We start from the raw sequence: 25,500 nt of genomic DNA on the forward strand, positions 1-25,500 counted from the left end.
TGGTACCTGGGGTTCCCCATTGGCAATGGTATTCCTATCTGGTTCGGTTGCAACTGTTGGCTAATTTGGCCACAACCACTTACATTCATTCACGCTGCCACCGCTAGTGTCTCGTCCCTCCCCCTCCCCTCGGGACGTGTACCTCCTATCGTGTCCCCCTCACGTCCATTAGATACGATCTCGTTCCCCGGGGAGGGATCTACGGGCCACACTGTCGGCCGGCCGCTCTATGGCGTCCGGCGCTGGATTAGAGTAGCCGTCGCACGCGGTCATGGCAGAGTATGGTCCTCTTCAGCGGAGTCAATGTGTTACGCTCGTCACTGTTCTTCGGCTTTTCACTATTATAGTCGTCTTCCGTTTTCTTGACATTACTATGGCCGAAACTGGTTTTGTGTTTACATGATTTAGATAATTACATGCATAATAAGTAGGTACACTGATTCCTTGCTTGCTGGTGGTTTGCGGGAAACAACCGTCCTATTTGCATCTAGCGGTAATGATTACCTACCACTGGTTAGGGCCACTGTGGTTGGCCGCTTAGCCGTGGTTAACGGCTAACTGAGATTGATAAAAGACCTTTAGTCGTTATATCATAGCGCTACTTAGTGTGTTCGTGCTCGCTTGCGTCTTTGGTGAAGGGCATTTTAGCTTGGACTTTGGAGTCGGTTATGTACATAATGCATAAGGAACTGGATGTGTTTACGATAAAAGCCCTTGCTTGCTTTGATGCGCGGGCCTTTAAATGAGAGACTTTGTGTTAAGGAACTCGTTAGTCGTTTGAACGTTACACAGGCGGCTACTTCAAAGCCGACTTTCGTCTGTTCAGAAGGTCCTTAAGATTATGTACAGTTCGGCTTGGTACTTATAAAGCGAGTTAAGTCACAGACCGTTATTTTCCAACGTTGGGATGGTTTTGATAAAGATGCTTTTCCCATCGAAAGTAATTACTTTAAGATACGTATCCCCTGAGAAAGCTTTGTCATGCTTTGTCGTGCTTTTCCGATCTCAGATAATTTCTGTGTTCGTTGCAAGTCGGTATGGGAACCCGGTGTATCCATATTGATTTAAGCTTAGCCTTGCCAATGTCTTTTGATATAGCGTCGTAAATGCTAGTGTGGGCAGTGCTGGCCGTTTCATCTGCTCCTTGATCGTGACCATCACAATGCACGTTTGCCATTAGTAATTCTGTGAAGATGCGCTGAACAATAAAAAGTTGCTTGATTTTAATCATCATTTTTCATCATTTTGTACCAAAATGTCGGTAGCTTTTCGCTTTTGTTTTATTTTATCATAGTTCGGAATCATTGTTTCTGAGTAAAAAAAATTCTTCTCAAATAACGTCTAATATTCTGCTCTTCCGTACCCAGGCACTGCTGGCGTCGGAGCCGGGTGGTGCAGTATTCAGCGTCTTGCCTTTTGCCGCAACCTGACCTGACCTGACCTGACCTGACCTGACCTGCCCTCTGCCCCAGGTATTGCTGGCTCCGAAGCCGGGCGGCGCCGAGGCCGCACGCGCCGCTGCCGAGGAGGAGGAATGGCGCGACCTGTCGCAGCTGGGGCTGACCGGCCGGCTGCCGCCCGCTGAGCCCTCGGGCGACGACCGGTCGGAGCAGGGGCGGCGCCAGGAGCCGCAGTCGGGGAGGCCGGCCGGGCGACAGCCACGCCGCGGACCGCTGAGCGGCACGGGATCCACCTGGTTCTGCGGCCCTCTCGGTAAGGGGGGGGGCAGTGAGAGGGGAGGTGGCGGAAGATGGGTAGAGTGGGTGGGGGACTGTGGGTAGTGGTGGAGTGGGTAAAGTGTGTGCTGAAGTGAACTGAGGTTTGCAGGCGCGTCGGTGGTAGGAAAGGCTACGTTTGTTTCGTTATGGTGGAAGGTTTTCTTTCCTTCGACACTGTTCACTCCTTTTTTCAAAACGAAAGTTATTTAGCTCTTTATCGTAGTTGAACACTTGCATCGTGTTTTCCTGTGCGGTCAAGAGAACCGGGAACCCGGCATTGTTCAGTTCTAGAAATTTATCAATCAGATTTGCGGAGCTGCATGAGTGCAAATATGTTTACGGGCTATGTTGGGAGTCTGTTTTGAAAGATCGGTACGGGCCCTCTTAGAATCCCTAGCCTTGAGCGTTCTTATTCACTCAATGCAAGTGAATTCGTTCATTTTCAAACAACACCAAATGTTTGCGAATGCTGAAGAACTGTTATGATGGAAAAATAGGCTGTTAATTGAATTAGTTCTCCAGCAATGTATCAGGCATTGTTTTCAATAAATAGGGCATACCATTGACGACAATATGCTTAAAGTGATAGTTTCTTTAATATGCCTGCATAATGTGCAATTTGCGTATATCTGAGGGAAGCAACAAACTTCAAAACAGGCCAATTAATCGTGTTTTCGGCCGCCGATGGCTCGTCAAAGTTGGCCAACTACCCGCCTTGTTGATGCTGTCAAACGCAGGTCCCGGCTGCAAGCGATGGAGCCGAAAGTATCGCCCCGAAAATATACCGAAATCTCTCGGAAAGCTCGGCCTCCTGATACAGAATTAATGACAGCTGTATTTACGACGCTCTCGGCGCTCAGACTGTAAGCAGCTTGTCCGTCGCCGGATTGATAAATAGTGTGAGGGAGTGAGCTGGAATGGGGACGAGATTGCTGCCGTGTTTCGCCGATGTTTCTTAGATTGGTAGCAGCTGGGTTCAGCTGTGGAGAGGGAATGCTAGGTCCGATGTCGTTATCAGCTTCTGCTAGTCAGCTGTCCTAGTTAATGATAAAGGTATAGTTTACGGAAAAGGACAGTAATGCCTTGTTCCTTAGGTTTGTAGTTGAATTTTGTTGCGATGCTAAGGTACTGTCATGTGACGATTATAATGTGTTACTTGTGTCTTCTCTCGTGGGACTTTCTGGAACATCTTGCGTCCGATGCGTGGGGTGAAGCGGGGAGAACTTTCTAACTCTTGGTTGATTTTCAATAACGAAAAAAGCTTCGTTAGATATCTTAGAAACTATAAATTTATAGCTCTCCAAACCTTGCCCTATCAATTATTGTCTCCCTTTGCATGCCATCTACCGCGGTATTCTGCGCACCCTCCCATCACCAAATGCCAGAAAGGTCACCGAATTATCTCCACGTAATGCCACCTTGTCATCGCCCTCGTCCCGGCCCAAGAAACCCACATCTATCCCAGGTAGGGACACTGGGCGCGACCAACCGCGGAACCGCCGGAGGCTGCGGACGCTTTGCCGACGGGTCCTGCCGCCATCAGGTGTCTGCTGTGTCCGAGAAAGGTCATTAGGGCTGGCGACAGGCCGTGCTGCCGGCTCTGGGCCTTCGAGGAACGGCCGGCGGCGGTCCGGGCCTCAGCTGCTTTTGACACGGCCCCGTTCAGGTGGGAGGGACGGGGCGGTTACCATGACAACAGACCAGCTTCCGTGCGGCAGCCCTGGGCGGCACGGTGGTCCGCTGTAGGCAGTCAGTAGCTCACGGCGATCGTTGCGGCTGTCAGTTGCAGCGTGATGAGGTATTCAGACGGCTGACTGACTACGCTGGATCGACACTACCGCTTCTGCATGAGCCGAAACCGGATGAACAGACCGAACTTGTATCTGAATGTCGCTCAGGCGTCCGTCTGATGGCAGATCAATGTCAGAACTTTTTATGTTATTACGTCGGGTGATGTGATGGCCCCGGCATCTTGATGAGCTCAGCGAAAATGACATAACTTTTCGCTCGATATGGGCCCCGCCGTCGGTTAACCCTCGCCCGCACGCACATGCCATTTTCCCATCCTAGAACGCACATGGGGGGGGGGGGGTGGTTGCCACCCCCCCGCGCCATTTCGTTCCTGTTGGAGATAGAGCTTAGCAGTAAAGACCAAAAAGATTCTTTGGGAAGAGACGAATCCAATGATACCCAGTTTTACCTTCTCAGGTCAGTCATTGACCTTCCAGGTCAGGTCAAACTAAAAAATGTTGCTGTTTTGGGTCACCGTTGGATATCAAGTGTGCTGATTATCAAATACCGATGACGATGCTGTTTTCTGGTGCCAAGCCAGCTAGAACCTCTTTGTCACACTACCCGACCAGAACTTTGCTGCTGAGGTCATTTCAGGTCAAGTTAGGTCAAGGTCAATTATATGTGTTTGTATGTCTGTGTGTGTCTGTGTGTATACTGATGTGTGCACCGATTGTTTTTGGGTCCATATTACATGAAATCATGATCTGAGAAGCTTTTACCAAAAATGCAGTCAAAAAACTTCAAAAAAAGTAAATTCAGCTTGCCTAAAACGCAATTATCTTAGGTGACCTAGGTTGACCTTGACCCTGACCTTGACCCCTGTACATCGTCAAACAACATGTTCCATGATAGGTAGGAGGTAAGACTGGCAAAAAAGGCCGAAATCAGGGTGTCAAAAGCTCATAAGGCCCATGGCAAACGCAAGATGTTGAGAATTGGCCATTTGGGTCATGACATGACCTGAAAAACAAGGTCATATCTCCGAAACCAAAAATCACAGAAACTTGAAATTTTCAGTGGACATCACGAAAGGATAGAGGAGCAGCTATACGAAAAATCAGCCTTCTAGCTCTAAAAATGTTGAGTGCAGAGCAGAAAGACTGCCTGGGGGGGGTGGCAACCACCCCCCCCCCCCATGTGCGGGCGAGGGTTAATGGCCGTTAAACCGGTGTCGGCACGGGGCGGCCGCCGGCCGTCACAACTCGGCGGGGCTGTCAGACGTGGGAGCGCTCTGACGACCTCAGACGGCTCGGGAGCGGCGGGGGACGGTCTGAGACGCAGTTGACGGCACACTGGACATTGATCTCGGGGGCTTTGCGGTCTGTTTTTGGCTACAGACTGGCAGGCGATGGTCGGCCTTTATCCGTCGTCCGTCGCGGCTCGGTGCTTTTACGACGTACTGACGGAGTGACGGGCGGCTGCGATGTTTGTCAAATGTGGCTGATGGAGGATCGGAGCTGCCTGTGACAACTGGACCTTTTAGCGTTCGTGAACGGTGGTTGCATCATTCCTTTCTTAGTGATCATCCATAACAGCCCGCAGTCCTGTCTTTATCCTGGCAACTATTTGTTCTTATGTTACCTCTGTCAATTTCTTTGACCACATTGCTGCTTGTTAATCAACTCCATCAACTGACAGGTATCTCTTTCTCTTCCAGTCCAGGAGTACGGTCACGCGGTGTTCGCGCCGGCCCCGGGAGCCGCCGCGTCCGCCGACTCCGGTCCGGGCTCGGGTCTGTTCCAGCTGGACAGCATCCGCTCCATGTGTGCCGTGGAGGAGCGTCACTTTCACACGGAGGCCTTTCCCGACTTCTGCCAGGTGAGACGACGTGTATCTACCAAATACGGCACATACGCTGTGTGCGCGTCTCATCTATCTCGATGTTTTATGTCTCCGTCTATCTTTGTCCCAGTTAATCTGTTTCTGTGTATGTATCCCCCTCATTGCTTCCCCTCTTACTTCCTTTATTTGTCATTCCCTCATTTATTTCCTCATCACTCTCACCTTCTTTTCTCTAGCCCTCTAGGCCTCTTTCTCTCCTTCTCTTTCCCCGTCTCCCTTTATGTGCTCCTGCTATTTTTGAATTTCTATTTATTGCTCTCTTTTTGCTCACTTTATCTCTCGCCCGGCTGTCACGCTTTATCCAGCCTTGCGGCGCAAAAGAAGTTGGATGAATGTGTCCAGAGCATGCAATTCAACAGTCATTTGAGGAGTGATCTATCAAAGGAAACTCCCATATTTCTCGAAGCTTCATATCTCGGCCACATTTCTGTTCTGTCCCCACGGAATTAACTCGTGGAACGTGACGAATGTCCAGACACTAGAGATGAATCACTCCTTCACACTAAGATACATTGTTTGTAGTTTACGCTGCGTGTGTCGTTTCTGACTCGTGTTTCTGGTGTGGTTAGATTGACGACGCCACCCAGCGCTGCTGCCGCTCGTGGTCGCTGGGAAACTACATAGCGCTGCTCTACAACCGCTCCGACTGCCTGGCCATAAAGGTGAGACGCTCGGCTCGGGTGGAGGGGGCTGAGAGGTAGCGGGGTGTCGGGGACACGGAGGAGGGTGGCTGCTGTGTATAGATAATTATAGTTGAAAGCTGAATAACGAGTGTTCAACTCGTGAGTGAATGTTGCAACTGGTGTTTTCTGTTCCGTTAAAGGCAAGTGATCAAAAGTTTGAGTCGTAAGTGTTCTCCAGATTGGTCACACCAAATTCGTACGAGTTTATCGAGCAGAGTGCTTCTAAATAACCGGCATTCTTTATCACATAGCTTATGCATCTGGCTCTTCTTTTCTCAATCACAATTACAGTATTGTTCGACACCCACTGACACCCTGTCCCACCTCCCCAGGCGTCGGACGTGTCTGGCACTCTGTCCCTGCTCCGCGACTGCGCCCCGTTCTACCACGGCGGCCAGCTGCAGCCGGACTGTTCGGGCCGGCCGTGCCGGGACGTACCCGAGAGGTGTGCACGGCACGACGCGGTCTACCACCTGCTGCACTACATACTGGACAGCCAGTTTCTGCCGCCGCAGGTACGGGGAGAGGGGGAGGGAAGAGAGAGAGAGAGAGAGAGAGAGAGAGAGAGAGAGAGAGAGAGAGAGAGAGGGGGGGGAGATGGAGGGAGGGGACGGGACGGGGAGGGTTAGGGCCTCGGGCAGTGTGAGAGAAAAGGTCGAGTGGCACGCTGTGTGAAATGAGAAGCCGGAGGTGTAGAGAAGTTGAAATTGTGTTTGAAGATGAGTTATGTGAGATTAGGGACACCGAGTACCCACCACCTGTAGGTAATGACTCTGACAGATGAAACTTGAGATGGAGAAAGAGAATACCGAGAGAATTCTGGTTACCTGACATTATTTAAAGTTGTAATCGTCGTAGTACGTGAGGAGCATTTAAACATTGTCGCAAGTGAAGTAATTAACTGTTCCGACTTCTGCGAACAATCACATGATGCTTCATTCCAGCTCAGATGAGCGTAGTTGAGCTTGAGATCCTTTAGCGAGCAATGGGTAGTATGTGCTCGCAATCATTCAGGACGTGGAATGTAATGTAGTGGAATGTACTGTAATGTAATGGAATGTACAGGAGGTGCAATGTAAATAGTCACTGCTGGTGTTATTACCAATCCTCTGATCGGGCCATGATCTACCTATTGTTTGAATGAACGATTGATTTCCTGTTGTTACCGGTAACCAACGATTTATTCACTGTTTTTGCACTACCCTCGTTCCTCACACCAGCCTCCGGTGCCCACAGGACCCTAACCGGGCCCACCTGAGTTACGCGATGACCTACCTGCCGCTGGCCCGGAGCGGTGCCGTGCTGCCCTACTACCGCACTCTGAACACCAGCCTGGCAGACAACAGCACCGCCGTGGTGGCCATGGATCTCGGTCAGTAGGAGAGCTCGTTAGATGGCGGGGTGCAGAGATTGGTTGTGTAAGGGGGCGGGGGGCTATACTCCGATGAGTCTGAGCTCTTTGTGGGGTTTTGAGTGTTTGGGAAGGGATTTACATTGTAAGTGTGAGAAAGAGACTGATTTTTTTAATGAGAGGTTCGTCACACGTCTAAGCGTGTGGATGTTGTGCTTGAGGTCTGAAGAGCGCCCTGGATGACGGCTCGCTGCCCCTGGACACGCAGGTCCGAAGAACGCTCTGTTGACTCCCCCAGGTCTGAAGAGCGCCCTGTCCCTCCTCGACAGGTCTGAAGCACACCCTGTTATAGCACCCTGTTTGTCCCCCAGGTCTGAAGGCCGCGCTGTTTGACGAGTCTCTGCCCTCCCCCCCTCCCTCCCCCCCAGGTCTGAAGGCCGCGCTGTTTGACGAGTCTCTGCCCTCCCCCCCCCCGTCCCTCAGGTCTGAAGGCCGCGCTGTTTGACGAGTCTCTGCGCGAGGACGCCGTGTACGCGGGCGCGGCGGCCGGCTGTATCGTGCTCCTCATCTGGGTCTACACGGGCTCCCTGCTGGTGACCCTGGCCACCCTGGCCGCCGTGGCCATCTCGCTCTGCACGGCCTACTTCGTGTACGCCGTGGTGCTGGAGCTGAGCTTCTTTCCGTTCATGAACCTGCTGGCGGCCATCATAGCCATCGGTGAGTCGGGAGTGAGGGAGTGTGAGTCGGTGGAGTCAGGGATGAGTCGGGAGTGAGGGAGTGTGAGTCGGTGGAGTCAGGGATGAGTCGGGAGTGAGTAGAGGACGAGTCGAGGGCGAGTCGAGGGCGAGTCGGGGCTAGGAGAGAGGTGATGTGGGGTGACGGGAGCGTCTGAAACATAGTGAGACATTTACTTTGTGGTGTGGTGGAATTGGATCGTTGATTATATCGGAAAAATGAAGGAACGATGTCAGACTCGCCTTTGAATTATTCAAGCTGTGTGAATTGCAATCCGACCAATTTTACAGATAGTATGACACAAAGTATAGTCTTTTCTTATTGCTTTGTTATAATCGACATCACTTACTGTAATTTTGCCGCATGATTATGGTGTTATAGCCATTACGTCGTGGCGTTTCACATTTGCCCTGCTAATTCCCTAATATGCAGCTGACACCTTCCTATAATCAGCCTGACGCGGCCATTAAGGCGGTCTGTTAGTCGGATTGAGCGCCGTCCTGACCCGGAGCGCCGGCAACTTGTGCAACCGGATGCCAGCCGAAATTGGCGGCAATAATTCCAGTGTACCTTGATGACTCTGCGACATTATACGTGCCGACTCCTGCTGGGCAATCTAGCCGGCCAGAGGGCGCATTTAATACTCTCAGGTTTAAATGTCAGCTGGCTGTTTCAATGGTCGTTACATTAACTTCGGTGCCTAAATTGGCATTTTGCTGGTTAGTTGAGATAGATGGGAGTGAATGACCGGGACCACCAGAAAATACCGGGCTCATTTGATGTTTGTGTAGGAGGTGAAACATGCTAATGGGGATATCACAATGTCTGCATGGAAATGTTGACTGCCTGCCGCTGCAGCTGTTGCTTCTTTTGCGAAATTCATTTCGCATGAGCTCAATAAAGCTAATGTGTATGATCAGTCACGCGCAAACCACATTTATAGCAAAAACAAAACCATATCCCAGCCTGCTGCTCGCCAGGCTGCGTCTCCGCCCAGCGCTCTCTGTGCACCGGACCGCCGCGGTCCAACTTTGCTGTCCGTGACGTCATGGTCGTGGAACTTCACCTTCCTTTGACGTCACCATCCGTAAACCTGAACTTCACTCTCGCCTGACGTCAGCATCTGTGAATGGCTTCACAGACTTCATCATCTAGTGATTGTGAGTGGCGTCACGTACCTAACTTTGCCACCCCATAACGTCATACGTTAGCGTCATGATACATTAACGTCACCATCATGTACCGTCACCATCCCGTGACATCACCGTCCGCGCTCGGTCATCCTCCCGGTGACCCAGGGTGTCTGTATCAGTGCCGGTGGCGCGTGGGCGGCCAGACCGTCGGTCACGGTCGAACCGAGCTCACGGCGCCGCCCATGCATGCCGCTTCCATCCGGCGCCGGCCGGGCCGCGATATTGGGGACACCGCGTGCTCCCGTCGGTGGTAGGCTGCCCGTAGACCGAGTTCGGGGAACTTGCGCTGATTCAAAGGACGATTATAGCCCGAACGCCGGCGGGTTTGATATGTGAGCGTCCGTTCAAAGCAAATTCTGAACGGGGGCTGAGGAACTGGATGTTGAAATGTGGCTGCCAAAGTCCGGTGCTGGGGAAGTGGTGTAGTTACAACAGACTGTTTAGTTTGTCATTCATTTAATATACCCTGGGTTTGTAAAGCCTCATGTACTGCTTCATCCGATTAAACACGCCTTTCGCAATAGATATCGTACTGGTTGCGATTGGCTGGTCACTAAAGGCGGTTTTGCGTTAATGCATACTTCAAGTATCAGACGCCTTAGGGAATTAATTACTTGCGAAGGGCTTCACCGTATTTCATCAACCCTGCAAACTTCGTTTCCTTACAATTTCCTAAGCAATTTAGTGCAAACTTTGTTCAATTGAAGTTGTTTTTGTTTTCCGCTCAATGGAACGGGAAGTACAAAGTTTTGTCAACTTGAGACGCTGCGGGAGGCGCAATTGCTCCCGGTCTCAATCCCTCTGGATCTGCCTGTAAGAAGGCACTAATGCATCGATGACGTTAATCTGAACACACTGGGTACAACAGGTCTAGAAAGTTTATTTAGCATTAGTCTCGTAACACCAGTGTCTATTGTCTTCATTCCAGGCGTTGGCGCGGACGACACGTTCATATTCTGCAAGGTGTGGGACCGCTGCAAGTCGGACAAGAACGCCGGCACGCTGGCCAAGCTGGTGGGTGACTCTCTGCGGCAGGCGGCGCTGAGCATGCTGGTCACCTCGCTGACAACGGCTGCGGCCTTCTTCAGCAGCTGCGTCAGCCACGTCACCGCCATCGCCTGCTTCAGGTAGGGAATGATGGAGGAACTGATTGCGTCAGTGGTAGTATACTCACATAGCGTCACCGGTGACCTTCCGGTAGCATATTGTGTGACTGCTGACTGTGACTGCTAACTGCGTTAAGTACCTAGAATATGGTGTAGGCGCATAATTCTCTAGGTAGGATATGAGCAGGATTGTAACTTGCAAGGGCTACTATCTCCTTTTCTTTGGATTCCTTGTCCTGCCCTCCAGCTCAGGTATGATATGACGGCGCTACTTTCGAAGGCGCTATAAGTTTCAGTAAGGGAAAACTTCAATGTCGCCCCTGACTAGTACAGGCTGGGTAAGGTAGCCTATGGTGTCTATATACTGCCTAATCCAGCCTGGGTACGACAAGTGTCCCCTGTGACCCCTGCCTCAGCTAGTTGATGTGACGTCAACGCCTTCATCTTCCCAACTGAGATGCACCGCCGACAGAGACATTGGGCCCTTTATAAGCTCATGCTGGGAGCTGTGACGTGCAGTCGATTTATGGACTTCAATTTCCACCGTGATGTGCCGACGTGCCTCGGGTAGCTGGCAGTTCGGACGTCCGTTTGTTGTCCGAACTTACAATCGTGACATTATCAACTCGGGACTGGATTGTAACTTAGTAGAAATTCCGGACGGCGCTGTCGGGAGAGCTGCGATCGAGACGTTACGTGTTTTGTGGTTACTTACGTCGCCAGTATGACGTCATGTTCTGTTATTTATATTTACGTCACCGATGTGCCCTTGCCGACAGCATCTTCTCCGGCATGACGATCCTCATCAACCTGGTGCTGATGGTGACGTGGACGCCCGGGTTCGTGGTGATGCGCGAGCGGTTCTGCCAGTGGTGTCCTCCGCTGCCGCTGGGCGCCGGCGGACCGCTGTCGGCCGGCCGACCGTGCCCGCCGCGCCGACGCTGCGGTGAGCTGGGCCGCGTGCTGTTCGACAAGCTGCTGCCCTGCGTGGTGGTGAAGCTGCGCTGGCTGTGGCTGGTGGTGCTGGCCGCGCTGGCGGTGGCCGCCGCGCTGGTGGTCTGCTACCAGCCGCGGCTGCGCCTGCCCGAGTCGCAGCAGTTCGCGCTGTTCCGCTCGAGCCACCTGTTTGAGCGCTACGACGCGCTGCTGGCGCAGTGGTTCTGGTTTGAGCGCGGCTCGCAGGCGCAGCTGGAGCGCCGCCTGCCGCTGCGCTTCGTCTGGGGCGTGCTGCCGCTGGACGGCGGGGACCGACTCAACCCGGCCGATCGGGGCACGCTCCGACTCGACCGGCGCTTCCAGATGGAGTCCGCCGAGTCACAGCGGTGGCTGCTCCAGTTCTGCCGCGAGCTGCGCCAGCAGGGCTTCTACCAGTCCACCCAGGGACCCCTGCTCTCCAACTGCTTCATCGAGACGTTCAAGGACTGGATGGAGGGCCGTCAGTGCGTGGATGAGATCACTGGGGAGGATCGGGAGCCCTGCTGCCGGTCGGCGCTCTTCCCCTACCCGGAGGCCGTGTTCACAGAGTGTCTCGTCCGCGCCGTGCGTAGCCTCCACAACACCCCCGCGCAGTTCTTCGAGGCCGGACCGGCCGGACCCAAGTTCCTGAAGAGCACCGGCCGGGTGGCGGCTGTTGTTGTGGAGTACGACAGTAACTACACCTTCTCACTCGCACACGATGAGATGCATGAGTTCGTTACAGCTGTCGAGACGTGGACTGTCGAGCAGATGCGTTCGGCGCCGCCCGAAATGGCTGGAGGATGGTTCATCAGTTTCACCGACTTCTACGACTTGCAGACCGCGCTGGCGGACGGCACTCTTCTGGCGATCGGCGTGGCCGTCGGACTCGCCTTCCTTGTCCTCATGCTCACCACACTCGACCTCCGCGTCAGTCTGTTCGCCGCTGTGACGGTGGCGTGCGTCATCTTTGTCACAGTGGCGGCGCTGGTGCTGCTCGGCTGGCGTCTGAACGTGCTGGAGGCCGTGGCTGTTACAGTAGCCATAGGACTCTCCGTGGACTTCACGCTGCACTACAGCGTGGCGTACCGAGCCGGCGAGCAGCCTGACCGAGAGGCCCGCGTGGTGCACGCGCTGTCTTCCGTGGGCTCGCCGATTGCCATGGCGGCTCTGACTACTCTGCTGGCGGGGGTATGTATGCTCCCCAGTCAGGTGCTGGCCTACCTACAGATCGGTGTGTTTCTGATCGTACTGACGGCTGTCAGTTGGACGTACGCCACTCTGTTCTTCCTTCCCCTGCTGCGTGTCTGGGGCCCGGAGCGGGCGTGCGGTCCGTGCCAGGGCGGTGCGGTGGCCTTCTGTGAGCGCAGCGCTCCGCGAGCCGACAAGGCTGTCTACAACTACACGGTCAGTGAATCCACCCTCAGCACGTCCAGTAACGCGTTCCTGCACCCGGCGGCTGGAGAGACGTACGAGCTGGAGCCGCTGACTCCGGGCCAGCGGCGGCGGCCGTGGCGGGTCAGCCAGCCGGACCTGCGGCAGCGCTCTGCCTCCGTGGGGGACGCGGCGGCGCCCGGGCCCCCGGCGGCGGCCACCCCGGGCGCGCGCAAAAAGTCGCTGCCGTCGCTGACTCTGGAGGGCGGCGCGCGGCGCTGGGCGGCCGCCGGCAGTGCCACCACGGTGGTACTCTGTGAGGACACGGGAGATGTGGAGCCGAACCGGTGCCCCGGCGTACCCGACGTGTGGGTGAGACGCACGTGACAGCCGGCCAGCGCGGCCAACGGGACGGCCGCCGGGGCAGCGGGCGACGGGCAGAGGGAGAGAGCGCCACACCGGGAGCACCGGGAGGCGGCCGGGGGAGGGCCGGGGAGGGGGACGGCGGCGGACAGGCTGGGACGCAGAGCGCGCTCCCGAGCGGTGACCGTGGAGGTGAATTCTGTCAAGGTGCGGCCGGCGCAGAGGAACTGTCAGTGTCTCTGCGTGGTGGAGAGGCGGTAGCGCCGCCGGCGGGGCCTGATCAGGGGGGGGGGGGGGACTTGATAGCTGTGATCTAGCTGGATTCGTTTTCAATGAGGGGTTCTGTGAGTGTACTTTGACCTGATTGTGGTGACGTTTTACGCTGATGCTTTAGAAGTCAATCTATTTGATGGATTGTATGTAGTCGACTTTACTCATTTTTTATCATTTGTGGGCAGCTTTTCTGCAATCTATTGAGGCAGCTTATACTATATTGACCTGATCTGTACCTATGTACTTAACTGATTGGTGTTTATTTTTACCAAACACGGTTGATGTGCCAACGCTCAAAAGAGTTGCCATATGGTTTGTATTTTTCATGTTACACCACGGGGGCTCTTCAATCGTGTTATTTGGGCCGAGGCTTCCATCTGATTGTTGAGCCGCAAAATCATAGAATTGTGGCCAGTGTGTTGATATTGAGCGATATTGGGCTCCGACCGAATTATTGTATTATCGATTTTTATTCCTTGGAGCCAACTTCCGTACGTGTCAAGCTTCAACTCATGGATGTCGTGCCAAGCCCGATTTTTTCCGATAATACTCAGCCTACCGACGTGGCCCGTTTTTGTCATTGTTCCCCGTTCCTTACGCTGTATTCGGAGCCTTCCGCGTCGCCCGTCGGACACGAGCTCGAACGGCCCGGGTGAGGTGCTTGGGACGCCGGTGGGTAATCAAGTGTGTGGACCGTGTCCGGCTGCGAATCTTGACATTCCTGTTCCGTTTTGAACAATATACATACCTTTTGTAACGTTCTGTTTCTAGACCGAGATTCGGAAGTGCGGAATTGCGTTTACACAGGGTCATAAAAACTTAAGGACTCGAACATTTGCTTTTTCCAGCAGACAACAGAACGCCTTACCACGGGTCATTTCATGGACTTGGCTACACTTTTACATCATGTCATATTTACCCCTCCTTGCGGTATTCAAACGAGCAGAATGACGGGCACGGCAGATAGCGCGCAGTAAGCGCACAGTTCAGTTAGTGCTGTGTCGCCTGTGGTATTCGCTTCAAATGAAGGACTCTGGCGTTTCCCACAGGACTGATAAGTCACTGATGCGATGAACGTCTTTCAAGCTACATTTACTGCCTTCTTTGGAGTTTTGACCCCAGATGAAGGCTGTATGAAGGTCTGCCATCAAAGCAAAGGAGGCACAGAGCGGAAATTTTCCATTTCTGCAGTTGCTTTTACTGAAAACATCAGAGACGCGCTGTGCGAAAACAAAGTCGTTGGTTTCCTTGCGTTATTTGAAAACTACCTTGGACTCGCATACAGACTGTTATTGCATTTCCTAAGACATCTGAGAACGCAGCTGGGTCTCTGACGGGGCTGCTGTCACGCCCCGACAGGTCCATTACCGGACGTTTTGTCCTCTGCAGTCGGCCACTGCGAACACGCTAACTTTGGACAGGCCTTGGATCGCTTTACATTCGTTTATAAATCTGAGGCTCCTTGGACCATCGCCCGGTAATTATCTTTTCATGGACGCACGTCTTCATATGAAGAAGCTGCGCCTTCAATTACCGGCAGGAAGAGCGCAACGTATTCAACAGAGACCCTCAATTTGCCGAGCAGTAGTCTTCGTGGAACGGGAGCACGACGGTCGCTTCTGGTAACGATTGGAGGCCATCTTGCCGGCGGTAACTAGCTTCTTGGTCATGCCTGCAATCTACCATGACTCATTGAAGGGCAGTATTCGCCCCATTCAGTACTTACTCGCATTCTCTCGAAAGTCAAAACACTACGACACAGCTCCCAAGGCTCGGTACCACGCCACGCGCCCTGTTCCATACGCCCATGGACCGCACAATGCGAGACTTGACATTGCTAACGTGTATTTCAGCATCCAAAAAACGATCCGCCGTCGAAAAGCGTAGGTCCTCGTGGCATGTGGCCCGGGCTATTCTCCCTGCGGCTCGTAAGCACAGCTAAGAGTGCGCTGCGACCGGCTCGCCGAGCTTTGCGACGCCAAAACGCCACCACACACTCCACTACAACACATCACAAACACAAGAATGAACGGCGCGCGGCACCGGCGCGCCCGCAGACAGTCAGAAGTCACGACGCTCGCGCGCGCCGCCGGTGCGGTACACGCTCACCCACTCTCACTCGCTCTCACTCAGTCTCTGACACTTCTCGTGCGGCTCAGTGAGGTACAAAACTAGCGCCGGTCGCCACCGTCAGGCGTCTATATACTTGGCAAAAGCGAGCACGGAGTGGTGCTGGAACCGTCCCGGCGCGCCGGGACGCACTCGCATCGTCACTGCTCCGCGCTAAGACCACACATCCCTGATTCCAGCGTCCATGCTGCGCCGTTTAGACCGTCCGTTCGTCGCTCGCTGTCCCGCCGCGCGCGCCGCGCAGCGGGAGTTAGGTACAGTAGTGGTTTTGTTCGTCCCCGCCAGATGTCAGGGCTGGCGGGGCGCCGTCAGGTGCACTGGCCGCTGGCTCACCAGCAGAACAGCGATAGTTCGGCCGATGGCCGCCAGGTGGTGACCGATCGCATGCCCTCCTGCGGAGAGAGCCGCCATAATCAGTGAGTCATACTCACATGACACTGAACTGCACTGGGACGCACTACATGACAAATTGGGGGCAGCGCTGGTGAACATTGCACACATGGGAAACGTCACTTCCGGTATTCACAGCCGCGGGTGAACTGCAAGTGAGGATGAACACATACATATGACGCGCATAGCTTACATTACGCTTGGATGCTGCAACTACCTTTTTCAGAGCATGATGCAAACATTGTGTAACATTTCAAACGCATGATTGAAAACAGCCTTGACCATAAGACAACACACCTACCAGATAAGGTGCCAATCAAAAATGTGATTCAATGCTTATTCATCTTAAGCTATCTACAAACTGCACCAACACTTCCAATCAGTGAAGATAAAACACATTTATAATTCCCACTTCAAGGTAGCATACTACCCCATGGCAGCATTTGCTTGAACCTAACGGAGGCACTGTTAGGGGCGGTAGAGTTTACAGATAAAGAAACAGCCACGGATAGTCCGTATTTTACCCCGTCCCGGTTCGACAACCACAGCCCGTGGGCAGAGGGAGACTCTGAGAGCCTGGGAGTCCCGGCAGCTGTACCGAGAAACACGTGTTGGACTGACGGCGGCAGGCGAGTCACCGTGATATTATGGTCGGAACGGTGTGAGGGAGGCAGGCGTGATGGTTAACGATAGCATGATAGCAAACATTGCTAGCTATTTATGTCGTAAACATGGCGATACACGGGATATTCCCCATAAAACTATATCATGAAGCAGCCGCAAACCTGATATTGACGCCCATCAAATGCCTATCATTTGAATAAATCATAAACTATCGCTAGCTATATCGATCGTGGAGCTTCATCATGTGTAGGGGAACACCCGTATTCGTGTACGGCACCGCCACAGGCTGCTCCTTTCCCACCGGAGCTCATAAGTCAGTCCAACGGTCCGGATCACTGTGCAAATGTAGGTGCATACATCGGGCGGGAATCGGCCGGGCAGCTGTCGCCTGTCGCCCGGGACCTGCACCGGTCCCGCTAGCAGTCGAGCCGCGGTCACGTGGTCACGTGGGACCTCCTAGAACTCGGGCCGCGAGGCGTGCAGAGCTGCGCACAGCGCGGACCTCTGCACGGCTGAGGGGACTCGCACCCACATGGACAGGATGAGCAGGCGAGAGAGGGTGACGGAGTTAGGGGTGATTCCGAGAACTGTTGGCTCGACACACACCGGAAAAGGAGTTGATAGTTGCACGGGTCGAACGACGCGAATGGAACATTGCGATACTCAAAAGGTTCGATTTGGTGGTGAGCTGCGGTGATTTATATAGAAATAGAATCCCAATGCTTGGAAGCACAGTATAATGGAAATAAAAGAATAGAAATAGAAGGGAATCGGCCCAATCAAGATTCTAGCTTGTAATAAACGGCGGCGTATCATCGTAATGAAGCTACAAATCGGACTAAGCAATCCTCTCAAATTCCTCATAGCATCAGATCAAGCGCACTGGATACGCAAAACTCGCTGCAACAAAAACTCCAACAACCACATCCATGACCTCACCCATAACACATCCCCACACCGAGCCCACCCGACCAGTCAAACGCACCTGTTGCATCTTCTCAAAGTCGAGACAGGGCCGCTGCGCCCCCAGCGGGCCCAGACCGCGTCGCCGCTTCCTGCCGCGGGTGGACGGCGTGGTGGGCGGCGGTGGCGGGGGCGGGGGCGGCGCGGCGGCCGCCCGGCGCGGCGGCGGGCTGGTGCGTCCCGGCCGGTGCGCGCCCGCCGGCGGCGACGAGCGGAACTGGACGGGCGCCGGCGAGGTGGGCTCGGCGGGCGGGGCCATCTCCTCGTCCGAGCTGCAGCTCGAGTCGCGAGACGTGCGCTTCACCTGCCGGACAGAGAAGAGCCGTTGGACTAGTCTCAAGGCTGAAACAGACTCTTTCCGCGTTCAGGAAATCGCATGCGAGAGCCTATTCAAATACATTATAATTCTTCTCGCATCAATCGCATCCGGGAGGTGCGTGCGATTGATGCGAGCGTGCTTCCATGTATTTGAATAGGCTCTCGCATGCGATTTCCTGACTGCGGAAAGAGTCTGTTTCAGGCATCAGCCAGCGGGACTGACCAGCACAACGGGGACAGGAGGCGGGGCCGGGGCAGCGGGGACGCTGACTGATGTTATGACAAACTGTGTACTTTTGCGTACATACGTTTCAATATAAACCATAGCGCCACTACCTGGTAGCGTTTGGGAGCGGCGTGCCTTGAAACAGGGCCCAGCCATTAGGATAGACAAAGGGGTAATGTGAGGAGGCAGTGGCAGTGCACAGTCGACCTACAGGCGGCGAGCAGTCAGGCAACGAGATATGCTGGGGGCCGAGAGAAGGCAGCGGGGACGGGGGCGGGCGATTCAGGGAACTCTGCCACGGAGAGCCGACTGACGAGTGACAGGGAGCCGCAGCACCCCACGGACGGGTGTCAGCGGTCGGCGGACGGATAGCGCGGCGGGGTGACACTCGGCGGGAGGAATAACGGTACGCCCTTCAACCCAACCGCACGGCTCGCTGCCAGAGCAAGGATACGGAGACGGACGGACGGGAGAATCACGGGAAATGGCGATGCATATTATGGAAACACTGATCACATACGTGAACCGTGCTCAAACCGGTGTTATGTAAGTGCAGGGAAAGCTGATAGACCGGTGGAGGTCCTGAATTTAAATGGCCGTTTTCGTACTTATGCATGCATTACCTGCAACATAAGCACTCTCGTGTAGTACTCAATAAAAGGGCGAGGACACTTGCTCCTTACCTGAATGCTGTTACAATGGTTTTGAGAATTCTTCAAGTCCTATGTATCATGTATGTTATTACTTTCCGTAATATTTCACGATGTTTTGCTAACTGAACTACGGAACGACCTTAGCATAACGATTACCTCCAAAATACCGCAACCACGCATGATGCGACAAATTTGTTTAGCGAGCCCGACATCTAGGGTCCACAGGCTGGCGGGTTAACCCGCGACCGCCTGGGGGGGTCGGATCCGACCCCCCCTCCGTTTTTCTTGAATAACTCATGAACCACATTCGCTATCTACTTGAAACTTGGCATACCTTCTCCCCCATCAATTTGACGTCTCCTGTGCAATTTTGAAGAAAAAATTTCCAAATTTTTTTAGATATATCGATTTTAGTGATGTAACTACATGGCGTTTTTAGTCAAAAAGTGGTAAATGTTTAAAAAATCGCCAAAAATCAGGGTTTTAAGCAAATTGCAAATTAAGGACATGAAAAGACGCAGATCAACGAGTTCTTTAAAATGGCTATCTCCGATTTTCCATAAAATGCGTTTTTCACCCCTAAAATTTCAAAAACTATATTTTTTGGAAAACAGCTAATAAAATCCAAAATTTTGGGAATTTCCAAAATACAGGAATATATGTTGTAGAGCTCTATTAGAACATTAGATGCCCCAAATTTCAACTTTCTATCTTGATTTTTGACCCCCAAATTGTAAAAAATAGCTCCAACATGCATAGGGCATGGTGACGTCATAAGCATTTTCGTGAATTAGAGGCACTTCTGAACATCGCATATGAAAACAAATGGCACCACTAGATTCCTGGGACAAAGCTCGTCTAGAAAAGTGTATTTTTATGTCAAAAATAAAAAGTTGAAAAAATGACTTTTTTTCTTAGCCCTCGTTTAGTTATGTATGGTATAAACGATTTTTTATGCTTTCAATGCACACTTATCACCAGCACAGTGACTTGGGGTCACATATAACCATTACCATCGAATTCGGCGTGAAAAATAAGCCATAAAACATGTGTCGCACGCCCATGTATCAGAAATTGAAAACCGTGACCTTTCGTGACCTGACCTGACCTTGACCCGTGCTAAGTATGACCCCTATACGCACATGGTACCTTCACTAGGCCTTTGAGGTCATTTTTGGTGAGTTTCGAGTAGCAGCTATCGATTCCGCTGTCCGTAAGCCTAATCATGCAAAACCCCTGAATTTGACCTTTGACCTGACCTTGACCCGAAAGTTGACCTCAATCTTAAAATCTTAAGAGTGCTTTGGGAAGGTCTCGTAGAGACCTTTCGAACGCCGCCTCGCGGGGCTCGATACGACCATTGGTTCTCGAGATAACAGGGGGGGGGGTCGGATCCGACCCCCCCCCCCCAGGCTGTCGTGGGTACGGAAATAGCCCAGGCGGTGCCGGGTTAAGTCCAGTCCATGGCCAACGCCTTCAAATGGCCGCCACAACTGCAATCCACAATTACCATTTCCTAGCATTCTAATAGAATTACGCCTTAAACAATGCAGTCAGGCGATCAGAAGGGTGTATCTAACGTGTCGTCAAATGGGTCAGGCATGCAAGACGCATGTAAACATTCAACCGGATGACGATAGCCCCACGACGGTAGAAATGGGACGTCCCTTGCAGGGGAGAAGTTACATAACGATTGTAATCCCGCGTGTACAAAACAACTCAGAACATCGCAGTCCAAACGGATTAGGATTACAGAATGACGACGTCAAACATTCATTTCCAAGTATCCATTACCATCCATTTTACCTAAGCAGCTTCATAACTCCAAGAAGTAACAAGCAGATGCAGATATTTGACAGCATTCAGCAAGCCCTTCGTGATTAAACGTGCATTTGAAGCGCCGCCATCGTAAGGATTCGGGTATACGTCGGGTTCACACTGGGTGGAGCAGCCCCACGAGCTATTGACAAACGAACTGAACTGGCGTCAAATCGTAAACTGGAAGTTCATAAACAGGCGCCAGCTGTTCAGCGTCACATAGTCGCAGAGTCACCCTATCATAGCGTCAACTCACAGCCCACATCAGCTGACGTCAATCGATACTGAGTCAGGGAAAACAGTGGCTGCCGACAGCCGGTGGCGGACCAGTTGCGGTTTCATATCGACAACCTAGGGTGTATGCGTGGATGCAGTCCTAACCGAAGCTGATTTTACCGTTATGTATTGCTTACATCGTGATGGATTAACGAACTATTCATCAATTATCCGCTTAACAATCATAGGATGAGATCTTGTTTTTATGGAGCAGCTTGACTTCGATTCCTTTTTTTGTATCTCCCAGTCCCTAGATTACATGTGGCTGTATAAATTTATAAAAAAAAGTACTCCTGGGCTGTTAGACGGAAATGGCAGACTAAAAGCGTTTCACGAACGTCGCACCATTTATCACGTCACGAAACGATAATGATCAGATAAGGCAATAAAGCAGCCACTCTCCACCTAAAAATAGACATAGCACCAGCCACCCGACCAAACTAACAGCCGCCATTGTTTCTCGTCGAAATGTCAAGTCCGGGGAGTGAATGTTGATACCGACATTAGCACCGTTACCAGTACCACCGGCCACGTCACGACTGGTCAGAATTGGGATATCCCCGGTCGTAAACTGGTTCTCTAACCCCCCCCCCCCCCCCCACAGGCCACCATGGAACATTCGCGCAAGCAAACCATCTATGGACCACTTCCCTTCTCTCCCAAGTATGAGAGAGGTCGGGAATTTGATCTAATCGAAGGGAGGGCATCCCCTAGTATGTGAGAGTCCGAAATATTATGATGATGATTTTGGGGGGGGGGGCGCCCGGACTAGAGTGATCATCGGTGCCCACCGAAATATTAGCAGTGGACGGCTGGATCCAGTCACGAGAGGACAATCTACTACAAAAGGTCTGTGGGATGACCAGTGAGGTTTGGTCCCCACTTAGGGGGGATATGCCATCTTTTTCGGTCTACGCGAGTCCAGCGGGCATCCGATAGCGGATCTGTCTGTGTCACAGGCCACCCAATTTTACTGTCTGACTTTGCCTGTCATTGGGTGTAAGCACGTTATTAACATTTAAATAAACAATCAAACAAGCCCACCTGGCACCATTTGCGTTTCTCTCGCTCGCGGCAGTTGAAGCCCTCGAGCTCCTCCTCGGAGCTGTGGTGCGCCTCTGTCTCCAGCTCTGTGTCCGAGCTGAGGGCCGGTGAGGGCCGGCCGGGCCCGCTGGAGGCCGGCGGCAGCGCGCCCCCGGCGGCGCCGCCGGCACACAACGCCTCCTCACTCTCCATCCTCCCCCGCTGACCGCGCCTGGGGGAGGGGGTCAGGGGTCAGGGTCACAGGGGCCAGGGCAGCTGTCAGGGTCACACACCTCCTCCTCGCTCTCCATCCTCCACCGCTGACCGCGCCTGGGGGAGGGGGGCAGCTGTCAGGGTCACAGGGCAGCCAGCAAGGTCACTGCACGACCTTCAGGCCTCAGGGTAACAGCACAGCCATCAAGGTCACCGGGCAAGGTCACAATGTAAGGGTCACAGGGCAGGGTGGCAGATCAGTCAGGGTCACAGGTCAGAGTCAGGGGCGCAGGTGTCAGGGTCACAGGTGTTGTGGTCACAGGTGTTAGGGCACAGGTGATAGGGTCACAGGTGTTAGGGTCACAGGTGTTAGGGCACAGGTGATAGGGTCACAGGTGTTAGGGCACAGGTGATAGGGTCACAGGTGATAGGGTCACAGGTGATAGGGTCACAGGTGATAGGGTCACAGGTGATAGGGTCACAGGTGATAGGGTCACAGGTGATAGGGTCACAGGTGATAGGGTCACAGGTGATAGGGTCACAGGTGATAGGGTCCCAGGTGATAGGGTCCCAGGTGATAGGGTCACAGGTGTTTAGGTCACAGGTGTTAGGGTCACAGATGTTAGGGTCATATGTGCTAGGGTCACAGATGTCAGGGTCAAGGACAAGGTGTTAAGATCACAGGTATTTAGGGTAACAGGCATCAGGGTCACAAGTGTTACAATCACAGGTGTTCATGATCACAGGTGTTATGGCTGCAGGTTAGGCAGGTCAAGGTCAAAGATCATGATAGCAGGCAAGTCATTGACAACATGAAGACACATGTTGTGCTTAGTGCTTACAGATAAAAAGACAGGAGCACTAAGGTCAGACTAAGGTCAAGGGTCAGAACAACATGAAGGGTTTCAAACCAATGGGATGACACTACAGGAAACAGCCATCAAAGGACCTCCTCATGAGCTAGATATCAAAGGGTTTTCTTAAACAGCAGTCACAAGGGAACCAGAAGTGAGTGGTCTGGACAGCACAAAAAAAATTAAAAAGACTGGTTAGAGACCAGAGGTAATACCTATCAGAATGGTTCAAGAAAACTTATTAGGGGAGGTAACTGACACTGGTTTGGAGATGAGTTGGGAATTCTGATCAGAATGGGCTAAAACATTGGTCAGTGCCCAGTGGTCACAGGCACAATGTGTTTCAAATCACTACTGGTCAGAGGAGGTTTCAGGTTAGGAAACAATGGTCAATATCAGTTAGGTACATTGGACAGTGGTTGGGGTCAGCTAGGAACACTGGACAGGATGGGTTAGAAACAGTGGTTAGTGGTCAGGGTTAGTTAGGAACAATGTATAGGTTAGAAACATGATTCTGTACAGGTTAGGACAAAAGTCAGGGCACACAGAGTTAGCTTGGGATACTGAAGAGGATGAGTGAGGAACACAGTTCAGGCCAAGTTAGGATAACTGATTAGTGGTCAGGGTTAATTAGGAAAAATGGATAGGTGAGAAACATGGGTCAGGCAGGTTAGAAACAACTGGTAAGAATGGGTTAGGAGCACTGAACAGGTTGAGTGAAGAACATAAATCCGGGCAGGTAAGGGAACATTGGTTGGAATGGGTTAGAAGCACAGGTCATGATTGGTTAGGAAATAGGAATGGTGGTTAGGATTTAATAGAAGTTAGGTATTAGGTAATAGGTACTCAGGTGATACTAGACTCAGGAGTCCTCCAGTACCCACACCCAGTCAAAAACTCTGTGGGTAGCTATCATGATATCAACAGAAGCTTGATATCTCTGCTTGATGCCTGCAGTACCTAAGAGATTAATGTCATGGACCAGCCTATGCCTAGACAGGCAACTTCCCAGATTAATAGACCATTGAAACTGTCTAATATCTTTACTAAAATCCAAAAGAAACTAAGACCATCAGCTGCACAACAGCTGGATCTCATGGGCTTAAGGTAAGCTCAAATTAAATTACCTCATGATGAATAGCTCAAAGTAAAGGGTAATTATTTTTAACAAATGAAGATGAAAAATATAACTAAGCCTTATAATGATTGATCTATTGACAGGTTAAACTAAACCATTTAGTATTCATTTTGCTCACAATTAACCTAAAAAGGTGGTTAGCATATGTATAATAATCAATAAAAAATGCCTGGGAAAAGTTGGAGCTGAATGTTGGAGCTGGCACATGGAAAGTTACCTGTATGTCATAAAACAAAGCAAATGGCCAGCATTTAACATATTATATGGATTTTTCAGTGATAAAAAGTAAATTTTAGGCCATTGGATGGTTCAACATTGAAAAGCAGACAAAATACCTTTATAAATACAGCATGCCAGCACTACTGCCTCAGGTCAGGGAGGCAATTAATTATGGGGCATGGACCAAGAACAAAGGAAAGTACTGCTGTTTCACTGAATACAGGCATAACAAGCACATAAAATGAAAGGAAATTCACAGGACTGCATATGGTACCAAAATCAACCTCCAACGCAAGATAAAAAAGGCTTAAAACGCCTACTAACTATGGGGCGGCTTTCTCAAGGTCAACTTTACGCACGGAAAACCGCCCGAGTACGCCGCACTTGAATGAATGAATTTGGTCGCCCAACAGATATCTAACGCAGCGAGACATGGAACAGAACAAGCTAAAGTTATGAATTTTATGAAAGAGTGTTTCACATACCTTCCGTTCCTCAGAGGGTCCTAGTCTCGCCGCGCTCCGTCGCTAAATGACCGCTCGCGCACCGCATGCGGCTCTGCGGCTCCGACGATTCCACTTGTGTGCGGTTATTCCTCTTCTTTTTGGTGCCCCAGAAACGGGCGCCGCTGATTATTACCGTATAGGCGTAGAACTGGGCCGTTGAACAATTCTAATATCGCATCTTTTTCGTTCACTGATTCAGCCTGAATGTAGCTACTATAGTGTAAGCTATGAACTTCCCAATAAATAGCCACACATCACCACCCCACCAGTATAGACCTTCAGGTCGAGCCGCGGCTTCCACACCTCAGAGTACCCGAGACTGAGCAATGAGCCACAGTCAGGAACAGGAACAGTTTTCAAGCACCAATTTCCTTGGACAATGAATACATTGCACCACTGCGTGCTTACTAGGGTGGGCATCAGCCCTTCTTTTGGCCCGTACCTGCAGCTGCGACGTGATCTCGGAAAACGTCCTAGGCCTACGGTCAGCCAGTCAAGACCAAATGGACAAGACCATACCAAATGGAGAAGTGAGCCGTGAGGGGAAGATGATGTTCAAAACAGGATCCTCTCGACACCATAGCGACGGTCAAATGACACTAAAGGCCATTCAAAACACCAGCAGACAGCAGCTAAACTTCAGAGGGAAACAGCAGCGGTGGACGACACAGCAGCGGTGGACGACACAGCAGAAACAAAACATGCTCACAGACAGAGCCAGTGTTAGACAAAGAAACAAAGCATGGTGACACCCACTGCCCTA

The 25,500-nt window shown here is 52.0% G+C and overlaps 2 protein-coding genes across 5 annotated transcripts in view; one reads left to right on the forward strand and one right to left on the reverse strand.

The window, feature by feature from the left end:
- Positions 1-14,143, forward strand: part of LOC122366667 (protein dispatched homolog 1-like) — a 41,345-nt gene extending 27,202 nt beyond the window's left edge. Inside the window, exons 6-13 of the mRNA XM_043339170.1 lie at positions 1,473-1,713; positions 5,170-5,330; positions 5,924-6,016; positions 6,370-6,552; positions 7,274-7,409; positions 7,872-8,105; positions 10,245-10,443; positions 11,202-14,143. Coding sequence (XP_043195105.1) covers positions 1,473-1,713; positions 5,170-5,330; positions 5,924-6,016; positions 6,370-6,552; positions 7,274-7,409; positions 7,872-8,105; positions 10,245-10,443; positions 11,202-13,137 — 3,183 coding nt within the window. The 3' untranslated portion in view covers positions 13,138-14,143. The remainder of the gene's footprint in view (positions 1-1,472; positions 1,714-5,169; positions 5,331-5,923; positions 6,017-6,369; positions 6,553-7,273; positions 7,410-7,871; positions 8,106-10,244; positions 10,444-11,201) is intronic.
- Positions 14,144-15,196: 1,053 nt separating this feature from the next.
- LOC122366661 (protein phosphatase 1 regulatory subunit 37-like) lies at positions 15,197-25,142 on the reverse strand. 4 transcript variants are annotated; one of them, XM_043339155.1, is made up of 4 exons: positions 25,041-25,142; positions 21,829-22,039; positions 17,516-17,797; positions 15,197-15,908 (listed from the first exon to the last, which is right to left on the reverse strand). In XM_043339155.1, exons 2-4 carry the CDS (start codon positions 22,018-22,020, stop codon positions 15,846-15,848), a joined length of 537 nt encoding a protein of 178 aa, XP_043195090.1. In that variant the 5' UTR covers positions 22,021-22,039; positions 25,041-25,142; the 3' UTR covers positions 15,197-15,845. The 4 variants fall into 4 exon arrangements, with proteins under 4 accessions (XP_043195090.1, XP_043195089.1, XP_043195088.1 ...); XM_043339154.1 differs by lacking the exon at positions 25,041-25,142 and adding an exon at positions 24,717-24,829; XM_043339153.1 differs by lacking the exon at positions 25,041-25,142 and adding an exon at positions 24,182-24,638.
- Positions 25,143-25,500: the final 358 nt, after the last annotated feature.

The sequence above is a fragment of the Amphibalanus amphitrite genome, unplaced genomic scaffold (genome assembly GCF_019059575.1).
Source record: "Amphibalanus amphitrite isolate SeventyFive unplaced genomic scaffold, NRLGWU_Aamphi_draft 000822F_arrow, whole genome shotgun sequence".
Taxonomy (NCBI): Eukaryota; Metazoa; Arthropoda; class Thecostraca; order Balanomorpha; family Balanidae; genus Amphibalanus; species Amphibalanus amphitrite.

Bases quoted from the DNA above. Each gene is read 5' to 3' on its own strand.
- LOC122366661 (XM_043339153.1), bottom strand. From the start codon at position 24,219: ATGTGCCAGCTCCAACATTCAGCTCCAACTTTTCCCAG. The intron at 22,040-24,181 runs GCATTTTTTATT...CCCCTCCCCCAG, and splicing joins TCAGCTCCAACTTTTCCCAG to GCGCGGTCAGCGGGGGAGGA. The intron at 17,798-21,828 runs GTGGGCTTGTTT...TCTGTCCGGCAG, and splicing joins AGAAACGCAAATGGTGCCAG to GTGAAGCGCACGTCTCGCGA.